We start from the raw sequence: 21,768 nt of genomic DNA, 5'->3' as shown, positions 1-21,768 counted from the left end.
CTAGAAGGATTGTAGTGCCCCCAGTTGGGGAGGATGGATAGATTCAGTCCATTTGTGAGGTCAGCACTGACTAAGGGACTTGGGGCTTAGGAGTGCTGTGGGGCATCAGGCTGATCCTGGAATCAGACAGCTTAGGAGGAGTAACTTGGGAAACCACCACTACATGGGCTGGAGCATAGAAACAGCACTGAGGTCTCAGCTCCTCTTCTTGGTACTCTTTCTGGAAGGTGTCTCTGGTGATGGGAATCTCCCTTTTGCTAGCACCACTACTAGGCTTGTAGTTTCTGCATTTCCCTTGACAAACAAAGGCCAGGGCACTGCTCAGCAGGTTCCCCTATGTATTGCTTCATGCTCGGAAGCAGCTCTGTGTAATACTGGACATGGCAAGGAAGGAAGTGTCACATCTGCAACCTCCACCATTTTGAGTTATCTCTTCAGGTGTGTGGCTTTGGGGATATGTTCCTTAATCCAAGTCTGAAGAACTCAGCCTAATACACTTGTGATTCTTCCTGCTTACAAACCCTAGACAAATTAAGGAAGTCCTCAGCTTGCTCTGGGTCGTAGATGAACATCCTAGTGTTGAAACAAGGCTGTATCTGTCTGTGGTACAACAGGTGCATAGAAGATCCGATCCTTCTGTGTACGGATACTGTAAAAAATAGTAAATGCTAGTAATACCTGGCAATGCTTTCTTTGCAGAGACACTTTTTAGTTTGTTCAGTGAACAACTAAGAACTTATAAGGTTATTACTGGTTACTCACTAATGTTGCAAGTGTCTCTGTACAAACCCAGTAGTAGAGCCCAAAAAGCAATGACTCTGAGAGCCACACAGAAACTCCCCTGAAGGGATACTTGGCCTCATTTGGATTTTAGGTAGCAGTATATAAACAACAGTGCAAGTCACATAAGTTTCACCAAGCTGAGGACCAAGATCAGGCCTGGATGGTTTGTTGTTATCAAAATAATTTTTCTCTAATGCATTTTTGTGACCCCAATGCAGAAGGGAAAACAAGGAAAATATGTTGGTCGATATCCTTTTGTGGTGTGAAGTAATTACAGTGTATTGATTTGTATCATCTGGCCTTTTCTACCTAAATGCTCATTAAGATTTTCCTATTAAAATCCATACAAGATCTTTTTAATTACTATTTCCAACTAAAATGCAGTATTCCTAAGGGTGAAGGACTAAGAGCACTGACCAGGTCAATATTGGGGTCAGTCAGCTTCCACTGAATTCAGCAGCAGATATGATGGAAACAACCTCAAGTGCCATAAATCCTTTTTTCCTGTAGTATCCTGGGCCTCTCTTGGGCAGGACCGTTACGCATTTCTCATAAATCCATATCACAGCACTGAGAAGTACAGGCCGTGTTATAAATCATTGTCCTTGCATGCCTGCACAGAGTTACTTGATAAAGACATAGCCCTGGTTTTGTGAACTTGGTTCTCTTCCAAAATGTAGTATTTTCTGGCTGAATAAATTTCATTATCCAAAAGGGAAGTTTTCAAATTAACTTTTTTAACTGTGGAGTTTTGGTGTAAACATTTTCAAGTGATTTGCCCAATCATTATCAGTCACCAACTTTTCTTTCAGGCTTTAACCTTAATCCACTTCTGGCTAGAAGGGTGTCTGATTTTCTCTCTGCCATGACTATCTTGACAACGTAATAGAAATACTGTTTTAGTATTGCACTATGTTGTTAACTGTGAACAAGCAAGACAAGTTTTGTTTTTTTCAGTTGCCTGAGAAAGTCTCTTAATGAGTGTATTTTGAAGCACAGTTATTATTTTACTGCTTACTTCATCCTGTTTTTCAGTACTGCTAGTTTAAAGATTACATTTCAGTGTCAAGAATGTTATTTCGTATAAGACTAACTTTTATTCCTTTAGCATTATATTCTTGGCCTTTAGCAAGCATATATTCCTTTAGCAAGTTATATTCCTTTAGCATTGTATGCTAGGAAGATGAAACCGTAAGTATCAAAATCCCTTTTGCTTGGAGAAAACATCACAGATTCAAAGGTTACACAGAGTTATTTCATCCTACTGATAAACATTCAGAATTAGGATTCATGAAAGGATAACAGCTCTTTGCATTTGTGAAAGCTGAACTTTAAAATGCAGGCAACCTGCATCCAATAATTCCAGTTATGGAGACTATGTTATTCCCAAAACAGCAGCAGCATCCATATAGCAGTTCCATGTTTTGTATCAATAATACATACAGAGATGATTTACCAAGTCCTTTAGTGAAGCTAATGTGTTCATTTGATACAACTGCAATTAGATTAGGAGAGGATGGTTCTCTTACTACCTCAAAAGACAAAAGCATGAAGAGAACAGAGGTGTCACAGATGAAAAATACACCTATACCAATGTATTATATGCCTACATTACCATTTTTCCTGTTAAATTATCGAACTAATGATAGGAATGAATGTTCTTGTTGCAGAACAGGTGATTTCCCTGCTTCTTTTCACCAAAGAGGTATTGAGATGATCTGTTAGAGATTATATTGGTCAAACATTCCATAATAATACTTTATTTAGATGTATCTGTGATTGTGTATCATGCTAGTGCTGTTATCACTGTGACTACCATTTAGCATTAGTATTTATGGCCAGATATCAGGCCAAGAGGACACATTAGCCTAATGCCTGACAGCTGTGCAAATACCAGTCAGCATCTGAGTCATGGGGAGTTTTACTGTTGGCAGGGATTGGTGGAGTTGTTCTGTTGCAGAGTTTTAATGTCCAGCCTCAAAGGTCCAAAAGTACAGTATAAAATTCTTCCAAGAATAAGTCCCATTTCCTTTAAGAATTTGGTTTTCTTTTTATTATACACAGAAGTCATCTCAAAATACATTGTAACTGATGAAGTTGTTTGTAAACGTGACAGCAGTGTTACTCCGATTATATTTCTAAACTGTTTATGCTAACAAAGACAAATGTGATTGTTCAGATTGATGCTCTGGAGACCATTTTGCAGTCTGTCCTTGAAGCAAAACCTGGTCCAGAATCAGCTGAAGTCAAGGAATTAGAGCAGAAGTCACGGTTTGCAGAATCAGAAGAAACAGAGCAGTCTAAAGCACCTGAGTACTACAGCCGATTCAAGGTAAGAGGGTTTCATTTATCTAAATATTCTAAGCTGTAGTAGATCTCCATAATATATACTAGAAAATATATTATTCTGACTTATTATGGCTAGTAGACTGACACCCCTTCAGGGCATCAGGGGTCCTACCTGGCATTTTTCAAACTGATGTCACCTTGTATTTTCAATTCTTCAAACAGGAAGCAGCAGCTTACAAAGACATAAATGCTCAAGGCCACTTGTCTTTTGTCTGCTGGGATTTTATCTTCACTTTTCATACATCAAAATGATAAATCCAATCCTGTTTGCGAAAGTGGTATGTCATTAGAGATCCATTATCTGACCTTGTGTGGGCTCTTGCTCATTAAAATAAATTGTAATAGGCATGAGACCATCCTGAATTTATTGTCCATTTGTGTTGATTAAGTAGGAACATTGCATCCTATACTTTCAGTCTGGGGAGTTAAGTAAGGCCTGTATTGCCTCCTTTTTATCTTTAGGTCGTCATGCTGATGATAACTATGAAACACAAACAGTTGTTCATTAGGGCACAGCTATATAATGAGTGCATTTTATTTGCTCTCATAGCTATATAATGAGTTCATTTTATTTTATCATCCCTGATTTGTGCTGTGGTAAAAATCAAATACCCCAGGTTGAAACTAATCTGGCTTATAGTTCCAGGAGCCGTACTCTTTCCATAGCCCATCACTTTTCATTGTCGTTGTCATGACCTTGGACAGTTACTCTGGATACAGACCATTGTTCTAAAGAAATTTCAGAAGTTAAAAGACTAGTATCCAATGGTTTCACCTCACATACACACACCTTTGCTTTCTTTAATTTTTATTTGCATAAATTATTTGCCACTAATCTTTAGATACTAAAATTGCTTTGTAGACACTTAGAACTTTAATTAAAAAGTTTTTGGGAATCAGTGGGTGCTCAGCATGTGATAATTAGTGCCTGGATGAATTACAGTGAATTAGGTAAACACAAGTGCCCTTTGAAGGAGGGAGTGAGGCATTTTTATGAGTCTGTCATTGTCTAGCTGTTGTCTAGCCTTGAAGAAAATTATGCAGTTTGCTCAAAACAAGGCCTAGATGTCAAATTGGGGACAGTTTAATGCCAAGAGGGTGGTTTTCTTCTCACCTCAACCTTTCCACAAGTTCCATAATTAACCCCAGTTCAGGCATTCCTTGGTGTGGCAGTGAGTGCCCTGACTTTGAGCCAACAAACTGCAGTCCCAACGCTTAGCTCTAAGCTCTCGCCAGAAGAGTCTGACTCTAAGAAAGGCATAGCCCTCCTGAAGTCTAGGCATCCAACAGTAATTTATATGTAAATAACCCACAATTTCTGGTTGTCTGGATGAGAAAATGAACTCTCAAGTCAGAATGCCATTTCAGCTGAGCCTGAAAGAGCTCTCAGACTCTTCTCTCAAATCCATCAGGCCAGCACCAGCCAGTCTTCCCAGCTGAACCCCTGGACACTTGTGGGCATAGTTCACAGAGCAGAGAAGTTCACTAGAAATCCATACAAGCTTGAGGGAGGGTGGCAGCTCTGAAGCAACCTGGTGATGTTGGCATTCACAGCTGCTGTCCCAGCACAGATCATCTGCTTTTCATGTGATGTAAACCCAACACAGGATTTGCACTTCTGCTGCTGAAAACACTTTGTGCTTTATCCAGTCCTGCATTAGCCAGCATGTCCCAGTCTTTCACCTTGAGCTCAAAACCAATTGCTTATGTCTCCTGCTTGCTCAGTTCTTCCACAAATCATACACCTGGCTGTGTGAGGAAAAGCGTGTGGATTTGCTGCAGACATACAGTTCCTGTCTAGAACTGTAGCTTGTTCTGCATGGCTTTTATACACATACTTGGACTTCATGTCTCATACCAACCTTCAGAACAACGATTTGTGAAAGTACCTAGAAAAGCCATGTCAGCCTAACAGATACTGTGTGTGAGAAGCAGCACATCCTTCGCTTCCACTAAAACAAACAGGACTTGAGGGCATTTAGCTCTTCCCAGGTAAAGCCGTTAGAGCTGTAACTTAGACTCTCTGTCTGATACTGTCATTCATGTTGTAATTACCTGTTCTCAGGCCTCATATGCTGAGGCTCACAGTGTTCCTCAGGCAATTCCTTCTGTCTGTGTCAATGATCAGTGGGCAAGCGTTAGTCACGTAAATGCTGGCAACACCCTGTCTAAAAGCAATGCTCCTTCTCTAACTGTCTGCATGCAGAGCCCTGGAGACTGCTTATAAAAATCAATGATTTAGCCGCTTAAGAATGTGCCCTTTTGGTACCTGCAGGACATAGAGCCTGCTGCTTTCCTAAACTAGTTTTACTAATGTGTCTCAGCAGAGCAGGGAAGATTCCAGGAGTTCAGTGATACCAGCAGTGGCTTAGGAGAGAAGTTGTGCTAGTTTCCAGTTTGTGCCTTTCTATAGTTCAATTTCATACTGCTTAGGTTCAGTGCATAAACCCCTTTTTCAGTACATCCTTGGTAGCGCTTAGTAGGGAGAGTCTGAAGGATCTAAACCAGTTATGTTTAAACTGAATATCTAATCTGTAAACATGCGTATAGTTGTCAGGTTCCTTCCCCAGACCCAAGCTGTATGGTCTCTTCATGTTTCTCACTGATGCATTGTATACATACTGACATCTCAAACAAAACAGATGAATACTTCTAAATATTACTTGAGTATTGTTTTAGTCCATTAGCTTCAAAGCCGTTGGGTTTGTTTTCATTTTTTATCATAAAATGAGAAGTCAAACAGCCAAATACCCAAGCCTCTCAGACCTACATGCGTAGCATTTCAAAGAGTCTGTCTGCTCTCTGTCCAGTTCAAACCTTCGAGGGTCTGGCAAAACACAGCAAAGCCAGTAGTTGTGTTGGCTAAGGCAGAGAGAAGTAGGGAGGCCTCAGAGGGGATATCAGAGTTTCCTGCATAAGAACAAGGTAGAGCCTCAAGACAGGAGCTGAGGGGCAGTGCCTTTGCAGGTTATTGCCAGTGTGGGTTGGGGTCAGAGGAACACTGTGCGCCCGCAGCACAGTGCATAACCTTCCAGTCATAACTGGAAGTAGAAGTCCGGATATCTGCATGGCCCCAGAATTGCCATTTTGTTTGGAGGTGAATGATCCCCATGTCTTCTTTCCATCATCCTGCAATGCAAAACAATAGGCTTTATTCAAAGGGCCTGGGAAAGCAGCATGGATGTACCTTACCTTTCTTTAGGACATGTACTTACTTTAAACATTTCTGCAAGTGTTGGGCTCAGTAAAATGTTCTATTTAAAAAGAAGAGTCAGGAAAATGCGTTGCTATCTACTGAGTGAGCAAGGGGTAAAGAATCTGCCAGTGCCATGTCATCTTTCTCCTCTAGGAGACTCCTCCTTGGTTGTGTATCTGCACTTTTAAGGCAATTAATCAGATTGTTAGTGAGCCATCAGGCTAAAGATTCCAGAAAGCCAGAAATAGTATCACTGGATGATTCATCATCTTAAGTGAATTAACATTTTTATGCTGCATGAAATCTAGATAAGTAAAGCTCAAGAAAGAAATACTGCACAGTTTCTTACTGAAGCTCTGCTCTTAGTTTCAGTGTAGAATATCCTTGAAAAAATATCCCTTGCTTTAGTGCTATTGTACAGTCTGTGTAAGCATAGTCAAGCATCAGATCACAGTAACTGTTGGGAAGAAAAATCATGGGAGTTACTTAGTATGCCATTAGCAAGAGAGCATTTAAAGTGATGTGCATCTGTTGAGAGGGATACTAATGCAGGCAGTGTGGAGCAAATTGTTCAATCGGTTTTGAGGTAAGGTGTTTAGGTTATATTTCTTATAGTTGACTGGTCAGCTGATCTTTCTTAATACCAGATAACTGAACTTGGAAAAATAAAGATAATTTCAATGGTTAATAAAAATGAAACTTCATTGTTTTAGATTTATTGCTCAAAAAAATTATTCTAGAGGTTAGAATTTCAAAAAATGGTACCAGCTACTACAGTTGAAACACTTTGCCTGTATGGCCTGCCTAATAGTTAGATTCAAACAGCAATGTATTGGTTGTTAATAGTGGCGTGTTTTGTGGCTGACTATTTTGTGACTGACTGGCTCTCTCATTCTCACTCCCCACCGATTCCCTTTTTATGACAGGAGCTGTGCTCTAAGCTGCATTCACTTGACAAGGTTGAATCTGAAAGCCTGTTAACCCTGACCACCCAACTTGTCAAGGAAGAGCTGCCAGCATGTGAAGTGGAAGACATTGCAAAACATGAGCAGAAGCTAAAGGAGTGGGAACAAGAACAAGCACTTCTCATTGAGAGAGAAAGGGAATTGAGAGAAAAGGCTAAGCAGGAAATGGAAGCTAGGAAGCTAGCTGAAGCATCTGCTTAGCACTGGAACTCAAAGACTACCGTAGTGGTACGCATTCCTCTGTTGTTGAACTGAAATGCTCACCATTATTAATATTTCACTTCAATCCTGCTGCAAGCGTGACTATATGTGACTCCTATATGCAAATTAAACTTTTCCCATTTTGCCTGTTTGCTGAAGTAAAGCACGTGTGGTTTAGAAGTCTTCACCCGGTATATGATATATTTTCCTCCTGCCATGAGCCAAGCAGTGGGTGGGGTGGAGACAACACAAAGAAACAAAGGCATAAGAAGAAGCTTGCCTGTGATGAAAGGTGTAGAGGGTGGAAGGAACAAAAGAAGAGGGAAGAATTTCAAACACAAGTTGTTTCAGTAGGGGTTTGTCACAGGAAAGAATACCTTGGTTACTCTGAACTTCAGACACTAAGAGGATTAATGTATACTGATTGCTTCTTTCTTTCTCAACCCATCTGGAAAATTCAGGCTACTATATATGGAATTGGGAGTCTAACTTTAGACTGTTTTTAAAACTACTTTTAAAGAATTTCAGCCTAGTGAGTTAGCACTTGTACAGGCAGTCAGATGTGCCTTCCCTGTAAGGAAGTTAGAAATTTCTGACTTTACTAGTGCTGCTCTGCTCCATTTTTAAGGTCAGTAGAGAAACACGCACAATCACCTCAGCACACACCCAGGAGCCTCAACTGCAGTGCAGTTTCCTTTTATATTCTGGGTGCTGTTTCATGGGGGTTTTGACCTAATTCTTTTCTTGTCTTAGCTGTGTACATGGTCGCATGCCCCATTCTTCAGATTGGTAAAACAATGTGGCTATTGGCACAAGGAAACAGCAAGGGAGGAAAGGATCTTAGTGCATTGCTTGTGGAATGCATCAGCATCCATCCCTACTTACATTCCTTGTTATCGCTGAATCTCATTAGCTGCAGCCAGCGACTTTATGCAGCCCATGGCAGGGCAAGTTCCTTGAAAACAGGATCACCCTAGCAACAGACCTGCTGTATTGCTGCTTGTTATGGCAACACATGTTGTCTCACTGTGTTTCACCACAGGGTCTGATAAGCATTTCCAGTTTTATCATGCACCTGTCTAGTCTTAGAGTGGTAAAGCTTACATCACAAACTCACTGTAAATCCAGTGAGAACATGCTGCGAATCTGCAAAGTGAACTTGTTTGAAGTGTAGGAAAGCATGCACCAAATACCTCTCTTATTCCCAGCAAATGCACTCAGAGCCTGATTGCTCTTTCACATCCAAGAACTTGACAGTAAGGTCCTTCACCTCGTCTTTTCAGCAAGTACCATAGTTTCTCCCATACTGCAGTAGGAGAGTGCTGTCTCCAGGTTAAGTGGATGATTTTGTGCCTTGACTAACTAAATCAGCAGTGGACTTTCTTGGGCAACTTTCCTCAAGTCTCCTGAAGTCTTTTTCCTCTTTCTTGGTCTAACTGCTTTTTGATTACTAGAAGTTAGGGAGCCTTAAGGGAGAGTGGGAGAGGCCAAACATGCTCTTAAGGACAATTTCCTTAAAACTGGTGGCTTTAAAGAGGTCGTCATTCCTAGTTGAGCCACGGGAAAATGAAGCATCCCTTCCCTGACCGCATACTTCAGTTCTTCAGTGTCAGAATATGGGCTGTATCTCCAAAGGTTTACAATCACTCCTGCATCCTGATTCCTTTCTCAGCTTGTCTCTACAGACACCACCTCTCCCTTCTGGGATCTCCTCTATACCACCACAGTTTTAAGACCTTCCTTGCTGACACATGGCCTCTAGCCACTGCAGCTGCTGATCGTGTTGCTTATGAGACACAATTTGGCTAGGCCACAGCGGGCACTGCCACATTTCTTCTTGTTTCTTGTTAGCATCTGTTTCTTGGCAGCACAAGGAGCCTGTCTCTGGCCCCACCTCTACCCTTCCTCACCCTCCTCGGTAGATGCACCAAGCTAATGCTAATTGAGCTCCAGCAAGCTGCCAGCTGCCATGCATGCCGCTCTCTCACAGAGCATGCTTCCCTTCCCCCACAACTAACTCCCCTTTCCATTTATTTAGACTTAACTATTACAGCAATAGGAGAAGAAAATCCTCTAAGCTCTGAGTAGCCTGTTAATGAATATTACAGGTTGCCTCCTTGCTTTACTTCAGGCTCTGTGGGTTTGAATGGTTTTAGTCTGCTCCAAAGCCTACAATCTTTCTCTGCCTTCTCCCGAGTCTCCTCCCATATCCCCCTCTGCCCTTGGGAGAGTGGGGTTTCCCTGCCAAATGCTTTGCAGGCAGCAAAGCAGATTCCTGGGGCCAAGTAAAGGACACCAAACCCAAGACCTGCAGCAGAGGGTCCAGACCATTTGTGGCTTAAGGAGCCAAAAGTTTTGCCAAGCCCTCATTTATCTGTCCCCTCATTATCATCCTGAGTGAGAAACCACTTCTGACACTTCCACCCGCTGGGCCACCTGCACACCACGGCCCTTCTTCCCTCTCTCTCATGCCCTAGCTGAGTATTTCTCTGTGGTCCAGTAGCCTCCATCTTGCTTCTCCCCACCCCAGGTCTCACCACTCTCTCAGGCAATAGCAACCAGCTTCTGCCAACCCAACGTTTTCTCACCTAGCAAATCATAATATTTCCCACAAGCCTACCTGCACCTTCTTGAATTCTGCAGCAGTCCTTATCACTGCTTCCCCTTTGACCTCACCCTTGATCCCCTTCGAGTTCCTGCTGTGTATCGTCTCAAGTTTATTTCTTCCCCTTCTCCAAGGAGGCTGGCCATGTCTCTTTGCCCCACACCCCCATCTCAGACAGCAAAGTGCCCCTGGCTCTGTGGACAGCAAGCAGCCCAGGGTACCACACACTCAGGCACCCTGAGGTTTGAGGCCCCTGGACACAGCTCGGTCTCAAGAGGAGGTTGGAAATACGAATTAGCAACTGAAGCTGGAGGGAAAGGAGGAAGGTACTCTCCTCCTTGGTGCTCTTTCCTACCTGCTAGCTTTGAGCAAGGTCAACAGTAAGACAGACAAATTGTGAAATGGGGTAATTCACAGACCAACGCTGTTCAGGCATGTGCTCAGCTTCCTAAGGGAGACAGGGATGGTAGCTGTTCACCACAAATGCAGCAGCATGAAAAATCAAGAGAGTATCAAGTAACTCAGCTTGACTTACCTGCTTTTCTCCTTCCCACTCCAGGAAAAGTAAGACTTGATTGTTTGCCACCTTGCATAAATCATGTTGCTTACGCAACCTGTTTTTCAGCTGCTTGCTGGATTACTCTTAAAAAAAAGTTTGAAGAACACTTGTACCAACAGCTAGGAGTGAAACTGGGTCCCAGGCAGTCAAAAGCCCTTCTGTCTGGATGCTCACAGCTTTGTGTGCACTCCTGTGATAGCTATCACCCTCTGTGATGCAGCTAGCCACATTTAGAAGGAGGGCAGAGAAGTCATACAGCAGCTTTTGATCTGCTGCTGCTTAAATGTGAGCTTTGATGCGAAGGGAAGTATGTAGATGTGTGTATATATGCATATAAAAAAAAAGCTTCTGTACTCTACAAAGACAAAAAGCTTCTGAGTTCATCCAGTCCTGCGCCCTGGTACTCATTCAATGCAAGCTCACAACCCACTGAGCACTCCCTTGCTAGGACACTCTCAAGCTTTTTGAAATGTTGCTGCTCCTTGCTGCACTGTTTCAGACAGCTGCCTAGACCTTTCTGTATGTGGATGGGACTGGCAAAATATTTCCTGGAGGGGACAGACCAAAATCTTTCTTGGTAGTAACACAATCTCCTTTTTTTTGATCACCTCTCCTAGAAATGTTCCTTCACATCCTGTTTTCATTTGTGACTACAGCTGCGATTTGCGTTAAAGCTATTACAGTTTTTTCCCTTGTCGGTATATTTCTAAATCACAGGAGTGCATCTTTCTTCGTGAAAGTCTTTGAATAATTTCCCTACTCGTTATCTTGGTGTCTGTATAACTAAAGGCAGAGTAAAATCTCAGTGCTAGAAGCAATACATTTGCATACACAGTCACTGAGCTGAGCATGCAAACGAGGTGACCAGCAACCTAAATAATACCTGCCTGCACTAAAGCTTATGGTGCAGCATTGCCAGACTAGTACATGGTAGGCAGTGTTAACAGCTCTTCCGTGTTTCCCCAGGCATGGGAGAGACCTTTCTCTCAACAATACTTGCCAAAAAAACCCAGAAACCAGTACAAATGCAAAGCCTGTTTGATATGTTGGCATGAATTTGGCTGCCATTAGGAGAAAAAAACAGCACTTCAAAGGTTAAAGTTCTTCCTTTCAATTCAAAAAGCATCTTCCCAATTCAAATCCATGGCAGATGCCAAATACGCTGCTGATTAGGCAAGTAAATATGTAACTCTTCCTTCTACAAGTGTCACTGGCAGAACGCTACCCGCAAAGCACTGAAGATCATTATCCATTATTCACAAGAGGAAAATTACATATTTATTCCCTTGCAGCTCAAATAAATGTTGCCTGAAGCCTTGCAAAGATGGGCCCTATTTATGATAACACCCGACCTTGCCAAGATAGGGTTACTAGTTGCTCTCAGACCTGGTCAGATGCTGCTGTGACCTACACACAGCGGTGGTATTGAGCACCTTCCCACAGCTTCAAGCACCTGCTCCCTCCCCCAGTGGCTTGTCCCAGTTGCTTGCCTGCCTGTCCCAGGGCTTTCTGGTCACCCTAAAACTGTGGAACCAGGACAATGACCTACCCCAGCTGCAGATGAAGGTTGACTGGTGCAAGGGGGTTTCTGACCTGAGCAGCCGTCACTGTGCAGCTGAGACAGGCAGAAGACAGCCTGGGTCACAGATTAGCAAGTGTCCTCTTTCTCCCCACCTCCTCAGGAAGCTGAAGTCATAGTTACAACAGGGAATTGTTGCACCCTTGACTTTGAGGGATGCAAGATGCGGTCCACTGAGCAGCATCTGATGCTGCAAGTACTGCTGCTGGTTTTGCTGGGGCTGTTCATGTAGAAACTACAACTGAACCTTCAAAAATGTATTTCAAGTGAGTATTTGAGCACATTCATGGAAAGTAAAGTTAAATTTACCTTCCCTGAAATTTAATGGTAGAAAATGTTGAGATGAGGACAGGGCTCTTTGTAGAAGAGAAACTATTGCTGTCATAAGTGACAAACAACTTGACAGTGACTCTTTCAAAATAAAACTGTGGAGAATGAAGTATAAGTCAAGAATTAGTGACTAAATATTAATTCAAGAGTAACTTAAGATACTGAACACGATAGGAAACTGTACCACCTAGTCTGGGTCAGTCTCCCCTTGGAAATAGATATATCTTTCAGTGATCACAAAGTTGTCACTGAACTCAGCTAGCAATTGCATAGTACTAACTCTGTTGCTGCTCTTAAACCTTTCTGATAAACTCAAGTCCATTCAACCCATCCTGAATTGCAGATGCCCCAGGCACAGAAATAGCATTAGAGCCCCATTGACAAGCACATTAGATTATGAGGACAAAATTCAGCTTTCAGTATATCTTGTTCATTGCAAATCCTGACAGTTCCTCCCTTAAGTGAATTGGGAAAGAAACTTTCGAGCCTGTTCTGGTCATTACGCGTGGTAACTGTTGCTATAATTACATCTTTGGAAACTGTAAACTCTTCCTGGAAATACTGACTTGTACTCTGGGGGGTTCATATTAAGTATGTAAGTGGCTCAGTGGCTCAGTTTACCTTCCAACTCTTCAAGCTGAGAAAGTAACACAGCTGGGCTGAAATAACATGAGGTTTGTAAAAGCTCAGTCAAAATTAATTTCTGGACCTTAACAGGTATACAGGGTGTAACTTCAGCGTATATAGACATTGCTATGTATATTTAGCTTTGGCTGTATTGGGACATAATCTCCATCTATTTCACTTAACCTCTCTGTAATTCACAAGCACAGGTGATGGGCCAAGCTGCAGTACGATCTGTAGATCATGGCATGCAATTGTTTTGGCAGTGAAGCTGGCAGCAGATACACAGTCAATCTCCACCCCTGCCTTGCTAGCTATTCACACTGGGGCTGGTAACACTGGAGGTGTTGAACTGCAGAGAAGCAGCTACATCACCAGCAAACAGAGCTCATGCACACAACAGTGTTTGCTGATTTAGTTCTTTAGTTCTCGTAAGTATTTAATTTCTGGTGGAAATGATGCTGAGCATGCAGTGGAAAACCAGCAAATCCCCTGGTAAGCTGAGGGCACTCAGCATTACTCAGCCGCTGGTGGTTTTGGGCTGAATCTGAAGGAAGCACACGCAGCACAGCAGAGGACAATGCCCTAGGGCCTTCATGTGAGTGTGGACTGGTTGTGTCTGTGGGAGATGAAAGTAGGGACTACAACAGTAGACAGTGGTCAAAAACAGTTTGCTGAGTGAAGGACATGGGCAATGCTCATGTAGCAGAAGTACCACGTGCCCAGAGACACCCTCTAGGAAGCCAAGGAGCTTTTCTGCAGTGCTGGGAACAAGCTGAATCTATGAGGCGTCGCTATGGCTATTACTCAAGAGACCCCTGGACACCTCTTTTCACCCCATCCTAGGAACCATGAAAAGCTACAATTAACTCTCAACCACAGAACACTAGAAATTAGTACTAAAGAGTCTCTAGGTCTTGGATGCCACAAGACAGCTCCCTCATTTTAGGTGGACCAAAAAGGTCTGAGGGACTGTCATTTTCCCATGCCATCTTAAATAGTTCATAAGCTGACTGAATTTGTTCATTAACAACACTAGTGGAAATAAAATTTCTCCTTCTCAGCAGCTGTGTTGAAGAAAGGAGCTTTCATTTGGCATCTGGAAGCAGCAGGCCAAATGCTACAGACCAGGCTGACCTGCCCCTATCCACAGGTATCCATGGGTGGTCCCACCTGTGCAAATCCAGAACTTCACCCTGCAGCTGCAGGTGAATAACTGGGGTTGAAGCTGACCTGGTCTGCTTTGCACAATCATTTTAATATATTTTAAGTAGCATCAAGCTACTCTACAACAACAGTTCAAAAAACCTTGATGTACACATACACAGGATTATCACTTGAGATATAAGACCTGCAGCAGTTGCCTCCCCTCATCTGGTCTTCATTTTAATCTACTTCGCCATGCTCAGCCCAATTCAAGCCAAGCACAGAATTTGTTAATGTCATTAGAAATTACAAATGAAACCTTAGACATTGGAGATGCGTAAGAGCCCACAAAAAAAGACTGCTGTTTGAGGGTGAAGGAAATCCTTCAGGGCCACTGCTTCTCCTGGGGGTGAGCAGCCCTTGCTCCCTGCTGCGCAGCCTTTTTCTGCTTTCATGTCATTACTATCTCCCCAAGTAAGCGTTGTATGTAAGCGTTGACTGCTGCACCTCACCACAGCAGGCATTGCAGGGGCAAGCAAAACTACAAAGGCAGAAAGCCTGATCTTACAGCGTCCCTTTAACAGCAGTAGAGGAAAAGTCTGATGTTCGTAAAGTAAAAAAACTAAACCGAGAGCCCAGTTTCCCCAGATACTCTATCCCCTTCTCACTGGGATTACTGGGCAGTGGTGGTCAGGAAGGGTTCATGTCCACGGAAGGCAAGTTGTGCACTCTTGTTAAACTGCAACAGCTTTGGAAGAGACCTCTTTTCCAAACCAGGGTGGGCTCAGTTTGATGTCACTTTATTGGGTGTCATCTCTGACACAGCGCCTTGAAAGTGTACTTACTGAAAATGAGGTGTTTTCTCATGCTGCTGAGGGATACAGAAATGAGAACAGAAAGAAGCCACGTCATGGTACGTCATGGTAATGTTTTACACCACAAGAGATAAAAATCATCTTCTGCATTTATTTTCCAGTTTCTAAATAGAAGTTGGTTCTTATCTAGCATTTAAATAGTCATTGATCTTTTGAGAAAAAAACCATATAGTAGGTAGTTATGATTGAAGGAAAGGAAAAACTTAAAAATACATACATACACAAAGACAAGAAACATGTCAACACCACTTTACCACTTTTGTATTTTATTGTGGAACTGAGTTTGTTTCCTTTACATCAAATATCCTCAATGGAAGAGGGGATATTGCACACAAATATCATAAAAGCACTACATATTACTTTCACTGGAAACTAATTTTCTACATTAGATATGACTGGATAGAATAGAAGTGATGCAGGATTATAAGACATAATACCATACACAGCTGCAGACTGACACAAACACCATTCAGAACAAGAGAGAGGAGGTGTGTGAGGTGCTTCTCAGCCAGCCACAAGACTGTTTCTTTCCTTAGTTTGGAAGATAATGGCTGCATGCAAATGTGTGAAAGCTCATTTCAGATTTCCTCTTTCAAGGTTGCAATTACAGCCCAGTCTTGAAGAAGTAGCTCCTGCCATCTGGAGCTTCTAGCTAGTCTAGTGAGGAGAAGCTGCTTTTTTAATTCTTCTTTTTTTTTTCTTTCTATATTTTTATGCCATTGTTTTATTTAGCTACTTAATTTTTTTAGATTTTTTGTAAAGTCACAACAAACAGACTTTTTCTTTTTTTATTTTAAATAGCAAACATTTTTAAACCAGGTGAATAATATAATTGCATTCTAAGAAATGCTTACTCCTAGTTGCTTTTAGTGTTTTGTTCAATTACTAAGTGAAAAGATGAAAGCTTACAGTTTCTTTCAAGTGTAAACATTATACTTTTTCCTTTTCTAATAAATCCAGACCAACAAAATTACTATTTCTCTCAAAACATCATTACTGAGCAAGAACCTCTGGCGACAGATGAACAAAGAGAAGCGTATGACAGAAATGTCCCAAATGCACAGTAAGCGCTCTTTGGAGCTGACTTGCTTGTGGTGGGAGGGATTGAAAATTCAATTAACAAATTGATTAAATCTTAGTAAATGAGTACCGGAACTCTCCTAAAATGCATAAGCTATCGTAGACAATTGAAAAAAATGACATTCATATACACAGTTATCTCCATTCACCACAGTATGTAAAGTAAGTAAAAGAAAAAAAAAAATCAAAAGTGATTTCTATGAAAGATGGGGTGAAAATAGAGGTCAATGAAGTCAGGCCCACCACAGGACTTTGAAAAGGCATGCAAGAGAGGCCCTGTCCAAGTTCAGGAGTGGGGTGGGATCTCCAAAGTTAATTCTTCATTGAATTATATGAAGCAGTATAGTAATAGCATAAAGATCATGACTGGGGATGCTGTTATGGGTACTACCATCATTTAAATGGAGTGTCTTTTACACTCAGATATTGAATCTTTATAATTAGAGTAATCAATAACAAACCATGCTCCTAGAAATCTGTGCTGATCAACAGCACTAATCGTTAATGTACACGGTACATTTTGATGACTGTTACACTAAACTAATTGTGTAGTACTAGGACTAGCACAGTTAGATTAGTTCAACAGGCAGGAAAGACATTAAGGGCAAGAGGAGCTAATGGAGGAGTTCATCGCTGTGTTGCACCCAGGCACCATTGCCATTTGAAAGGGAATGGATGGAACAGGCATTACAATACCACAGAATAGCCAGGCTGGGGTTTTAATATTCTTGTAGCAGCAAAAAAGCGAATGTACATATTAAGATCAGCTGTAACTGTCTAATTATTATTAGTAGTATTTTTAAAGTAAAACAAATGCTTGAGCCATCACAAACTTGCTTGGGGAGACTTAAGGCTTGATTCCAATTTCATTTACAGTAGGACCAGGACCAAATGACTGTAACTTCTCTGACTCTAGTGAAATTGCTTCTGATTCACAGGAGCAAGTGGCGTAAGTGAGATTAGTCTTAGGACCACTGCTGTACTTAAAACAGATTTTCTACCAAAGCAGAGATACAAACCATTTCAGATACTGTCAGAAAATCAGAAAATCTGTTCCCACCCACTCAAAAATTTTGAAATCTGACCTAGATAAGAAAGTAGACAAAGCAGAAAGAATTGTAGAAATAGTACAACTATTCTGCCAAACATTTGCCTATAACTTTGTAGACTACGTATTACAAAATCAATTTTAAGTGAATGATTATGAGCCCAGCAAACATGCTTGTCTTCACAATACATTTCCATCTGCCTTTTGTGCCATAGTCATTCTGAGTTACTCTTAAAAACTTAAAAGGTATAGCAATAAATAAAACAGCATTTCTAGAGATACCTAAAAAAGAGAAGGCATTAAAAATAAATGAAAACCCCCAACAACTGACAAACAGTAATTCACAGCATTAAATGGGCCTCAGGAGCCCACATTTAAAGGACCCTAAAGCAGTATAAAAAAAGAAACTCATAAAAATTAGGAGTGCAAACATATACCTATTAAACAAAAATATCCTAACAATGTAAAATTGAAATAAATTATAAGTAAAGAAAATAAAATGAGGTCATAGTTCACTACCTTGTGAAACTTAATACCAGACATAATTGTGAATCATACAGACCAGCACATATCTCCATTCTGGAGGCCTTTACACCTTCTTTAACTTCAGATTTGCAAACCTTCTACAATGTGACAATTTTTTTTAATTGGGGTAAGACTTCTGAGACTAAAAAATCTGAACTGTCTTTAATCACAGAACAGTCCTCTGCAAGTCTAGAGAAGGAAAAGAAAGAGGGGAAGGGAAAAGGAAAGGGGGAAAGGAAAGGGGGAAAGGAAAGGGGGAAAGGAAAGGAAAGGGTGACTTATTTTAGCTTATTGCTTATTCTATCTTTTTTCAATGTCTTGCAAGGATTGAGAATGTAGGTTACACCCTTGTAAGTATTAGGCAATCAACTTTTCAAATCCCATTTTCTGTCATCAGCAATAGATTAATTTTACCACCAGGGTGCCCTTCCATCCCCCCACCCCCCAAAAGGTATTGGCAGTTGACTGTTTTCAATGAATTTTACCTCAATATCCATTCTCACTAGAACCTTAAACAATATTATTCATTTATCTTACAAAACTACTAAAAAAACTGCCTTCACCTGAAAAATTTTTCTTTGCATTTTCCTGTAAATGAAAACGTTTGTTAAAAATTCATCTATTAAAAGTTCACACATCACTAAAAAAAAAGGTTTCTGTACATTTGTTCCCATATTCACTCTTAAATTAAACAAATAAAATAAGGTAAGACAAAGGAAGGTTGAATACTGTACAGGCTTGCAGGTAACCTTTTTAATCATTCAGAATGTTTCACTAAGTTTTGTAACTCTGATACTGGACACCCCTTCAATCTTGCTTCCACAGTACAAAAGAAGCTTTCAAAAAAATGCTCAGCTTGCCTTGTTGAGCTGTCCAGGTGCATCAATGAAGTGTTCACATAATTAACATATATAATTCATAGCACCAAGCCATTTGACCAGTCAGATAGGTTTCTTGTACCACACATGCACACTCACACTTCTTTACTGGTGTAACTATGATCCTACACAGATGTTCTATAAATTTGCTGTCTCAACGTTAAAAAATAAGTGCATCAAGTTTCTTTGTACATTCAAGTCACTTTCTAAGGCAAATTGTCTACTGTATGTCCTCCCGACTGCTTTGGTATTTTGCTTCAGTTAATCGACAGTGGACGTGGGTGTTCAAGCATGTGGACTGGTCAGTTCTGGCTGGAATGAGTGGACTTTCACTGGGAGCATGCCTTAGACCAACAATTCTGCATGTTGAAAGAAAGGTTTTAGACTTCTGGATGGGGTGCAGACTACGTGCATATCTGGCCTATGATTGTTATGGTATGTCAGTATGCAGAGTTCAAATTAAAGTGGAAAACTGCTGATGAGTGTTTAGCTTGTACATCCCTTCCTAGCCATGTTCTATTTCTTTTTATTTTCCAGCTAACTTAATTCTGTAAAAATGATCCCCTTTGCAATAGCTCAGATTGATACAAATTTAAAAGTTTCTTTTCATGTGAGAGCATAAGCAGACTGCAGTAAGCGATACATCTATTGCCATAAGACTAATGCAGAACTAATTATTTATTACTTTCTCCTCCTACCCCTCTCTCTCTTTCTCTCTCTTTGTGTTTCTTTAGAGGGCAAATGCCTCTACCTGGCAGAAGTCAGTTGGGGTTGCTAGTGCATGGTTTCCAAACGTTCAGCAGAGATGAAACTGGATCTGTATTTTCGTAGTAATTTGAACCTTACTATGGGAATAATGTTATTTCCCTTAGCAATCAGCAAAGACTGAAAAATATTAGTGACTTGCATCACTGTGACACAGTATAGCATTTGGCAGGTATATAGTTCAGCAGTTGAAAGAGATGGGTTGAATTTTTAGAAAAGGTGTTTTCAAACTGAAGAATTTCTCGAAACAAAGTTTAATCTTGTGGTGCATGGTCTCATTCTTACAGTTCAATCTTGCATGCAGGAAAAGATTCATCTTGCATAACAACAGTGCTGCTGCTTGCCAAAACCATGATGTTGAGGTCCTGCTGTTTCTCATGGGTCTCTTGGTACCATTCCCTCATTACTTCTGAGTCGTGGGTGGGGATTAAGGTCACCTGCAACACAAAACAGGAGAAGTCCTGAGGAACGGACAACAGAAACAGCTGCTAAGAAAAACAGCTTTGTAAGAAGCCCCAGCGAACAAGTATGTTTCCCTTTTGGAAAGAGTAGGTCTTTATGCAATAAATACTTGAATAAATGGACGGATAAAAATTAAAAAGTAAACACCTAGGTAAGGTAATATGACTGCAAAGAAGTAGTTTATCAAAATAAAACCTTGGTTTTGTAAGGTGCTGAGATGCAGCTTTCCAGAGAAGTAGCAGTCTGTAGTCTGCACTGATATGTCTTCAGATTATGGCCAAATATTTTGTTTACTTATTGGTCATGATGGAAAGGCACATGAAGTTTCCAAGTGTACATGATTACCGTATAAACCATGAAACATTCACTTTTCTTTCCTACTTACAAACTGCAACGTTTCCAAACTTGGATCATATATGGTACAGTAACAATATGAAACAGCCAAATGGCCCTGTAAAGCAGCTCCCAACTGTTTTATTACTTTATTCTGACCAGGAACAGGTCAGAAGGGCCAGAAATGGGGGACCAGCTGAGTGTGGTGCAGCTCCGTCCTTGACTCGGGTGTCCTCTCACATCATCAGTGAAGCAAGGTGGCCAGTCTGGGGACTCCATTCCCCAGCAGCTGCCATCCACTCCAGAGGCACTCTGGCTTCCTGTAGTGGCTTCCCAGAGAAGGTTAAATTTCCAGGTAGAGATACTAGTGAAGAGCCTACCTGCATGTTACTCTCCCACTGCGCCTTGCCCTCCAGCAGGGAGTCCAGAACAGCCCTGCTTGGCTCCTCGGCTGCAGAATCGTTCCCGCTCACCACATAGTAGGATGACCGCACCCTCTTGAAAAACTCAACGTCGACGTTCTTGCTATTGCTGTGGTTGGGAATGTACACCAGATCCAAATACACCGGAGGTCCTGGAGGCACTGCTGTAGATTTTGGCACCTTAGTATTCCCAGGTCCTTTGGAAACCAAACAACAAAATATATCACAGGCTGGTTAAAAACATGCATTTATTAATTACTATTACAGCCACTCAGGTCAGATGTGTCCAATTATAGCTTCACCCTCCTACACCTAATGACATGTTTGAGCTTTGTTGTATCCCTCTTATGACTGTAATGGGAGGAAAAACCTGAATAATGGTAACTATATAATACAATACAAACTCACTACCACATAACCAAAAATTAACCAAACCTTTGCCAGTAACACACTGCTATTATCCAACAATTACTACACAGGGCTGTGACTACTGAATTACTGTTCAATAAATGGTGGTATTATCTTCCAGGTTAAGAAGTACAGCTTTTTGAAAGTCTCAAGTATGCACAATTATAAAATCTAGGGTCACACTGGGAGCCATGCAGATTTGAAGCAGTCCTGAGATTCAGGTTATCAGTACATGGTAAGACATGGTAGCTGTTGATATGCTCAGCCTGCCTTACAGGTGCATCAGGAAAGTACTACATGTGAGCAGAAAGAGGGTCAAAGAGGAACTTGAGAGGACAGGGAAACTTGTAAAGCAATTACTTCAGGCAACTGAGAACAAGTGTTTGTTTGCCTGCTGGATCCTTATTTGCATACACAAAGTAGCTGCTTATGGCAAAAGTGGGGGGAAGCATGTTTTTGCTGCTGCAGATAGTGTAGTACTTGTTCAAAGAAGAGCTTCAGTCAAAAGGAACTAGAAGGTTTAAACACTCACATTAAAAATACTACCCCCAAAAAAGCGGCTTTTGCTGTGCAGTGGATCATCGTATGAACTGAAGATCAGGATTCAACCAGTAATTTTATCCAGATGATCACCA

At 41.3% G+C, this 21,768-nt stretch overlaps 2 protein-coding genes across 4 annotated transcripts in view; one reads left to right on the top strand and one right to left on the bottom strand.

Annotated features, from left to right (window-relative positions):
* MRPS27 (mitochondrial ribosomal protein S27) overlaps positions 1–14,610 on the top strand; it is a 54,737-nt gene extending 40,127 nt beyond the window's left edge. For all 3 annotated transcript variants that reach the window (XM_010582791.1, XM_010582789.1, XM_010582790.1), the window contains 2 exons: positions 2,963–3,115; positions 7,255–14,610. In XM_010582791.1, coding sequence (XP_010581093.1) covers positions 2,963–3,115; positions 7,255–7,494 — 393 coding nt within the window. In that variant the 3' untranslated portion in view covers positions 7,495–14,610. The remainder of the gene's footprint in view (positions 1–2,962; positions 3,116–7,254) is intronic.
* Positions 14,611–19,278: 4,668 nt separating this feature from the next.
* Positions 19,279–21,768, bottom strand: part of MAP1B (microtubule-associated protein 1B) — a 65,884-nt gene continuing 63,394 nt past the window's right edge. Inside the window, exons 6-7 of the mRNA XM_010582788.1 lie at positions 20,684–20,922; positions 19,279–19,945 (exon numbers count right to left, since the gene is read on the bottom strand). Of these exons, the coding sequence (XP_010581090.1) occupies positions 19,790–19,945; positions 20,684–20,922 (395 nt within the window). The 3' untranslated portion in view covers positions 19,279–19,789. The remainder of the gene's footprint in view (positions 19,946–20,683; positions 20,923–21,768) is intronic.

This window comes from Haliaeetus leucocephalus, unplaced genomic scaffold, assembly GCF_000737465.1.
Source record: "Haliaeetus leucocephalus isolate CR32 unplaced genomic scaffold, Haliaeetus_leucocephalus-4.0 Scaffold849, whole genome shotgun sequence".
Classification (NCBI taxonomy): Eukaryota; Metazoa; Chordata; class Aves; order Accipitriformes; family Accipitridae; genus Haliaeetus; species Haliaeetus leucocephalus.
This window is presented reverse-complemented; position numbering and strand designations above follow the sequence as displayed.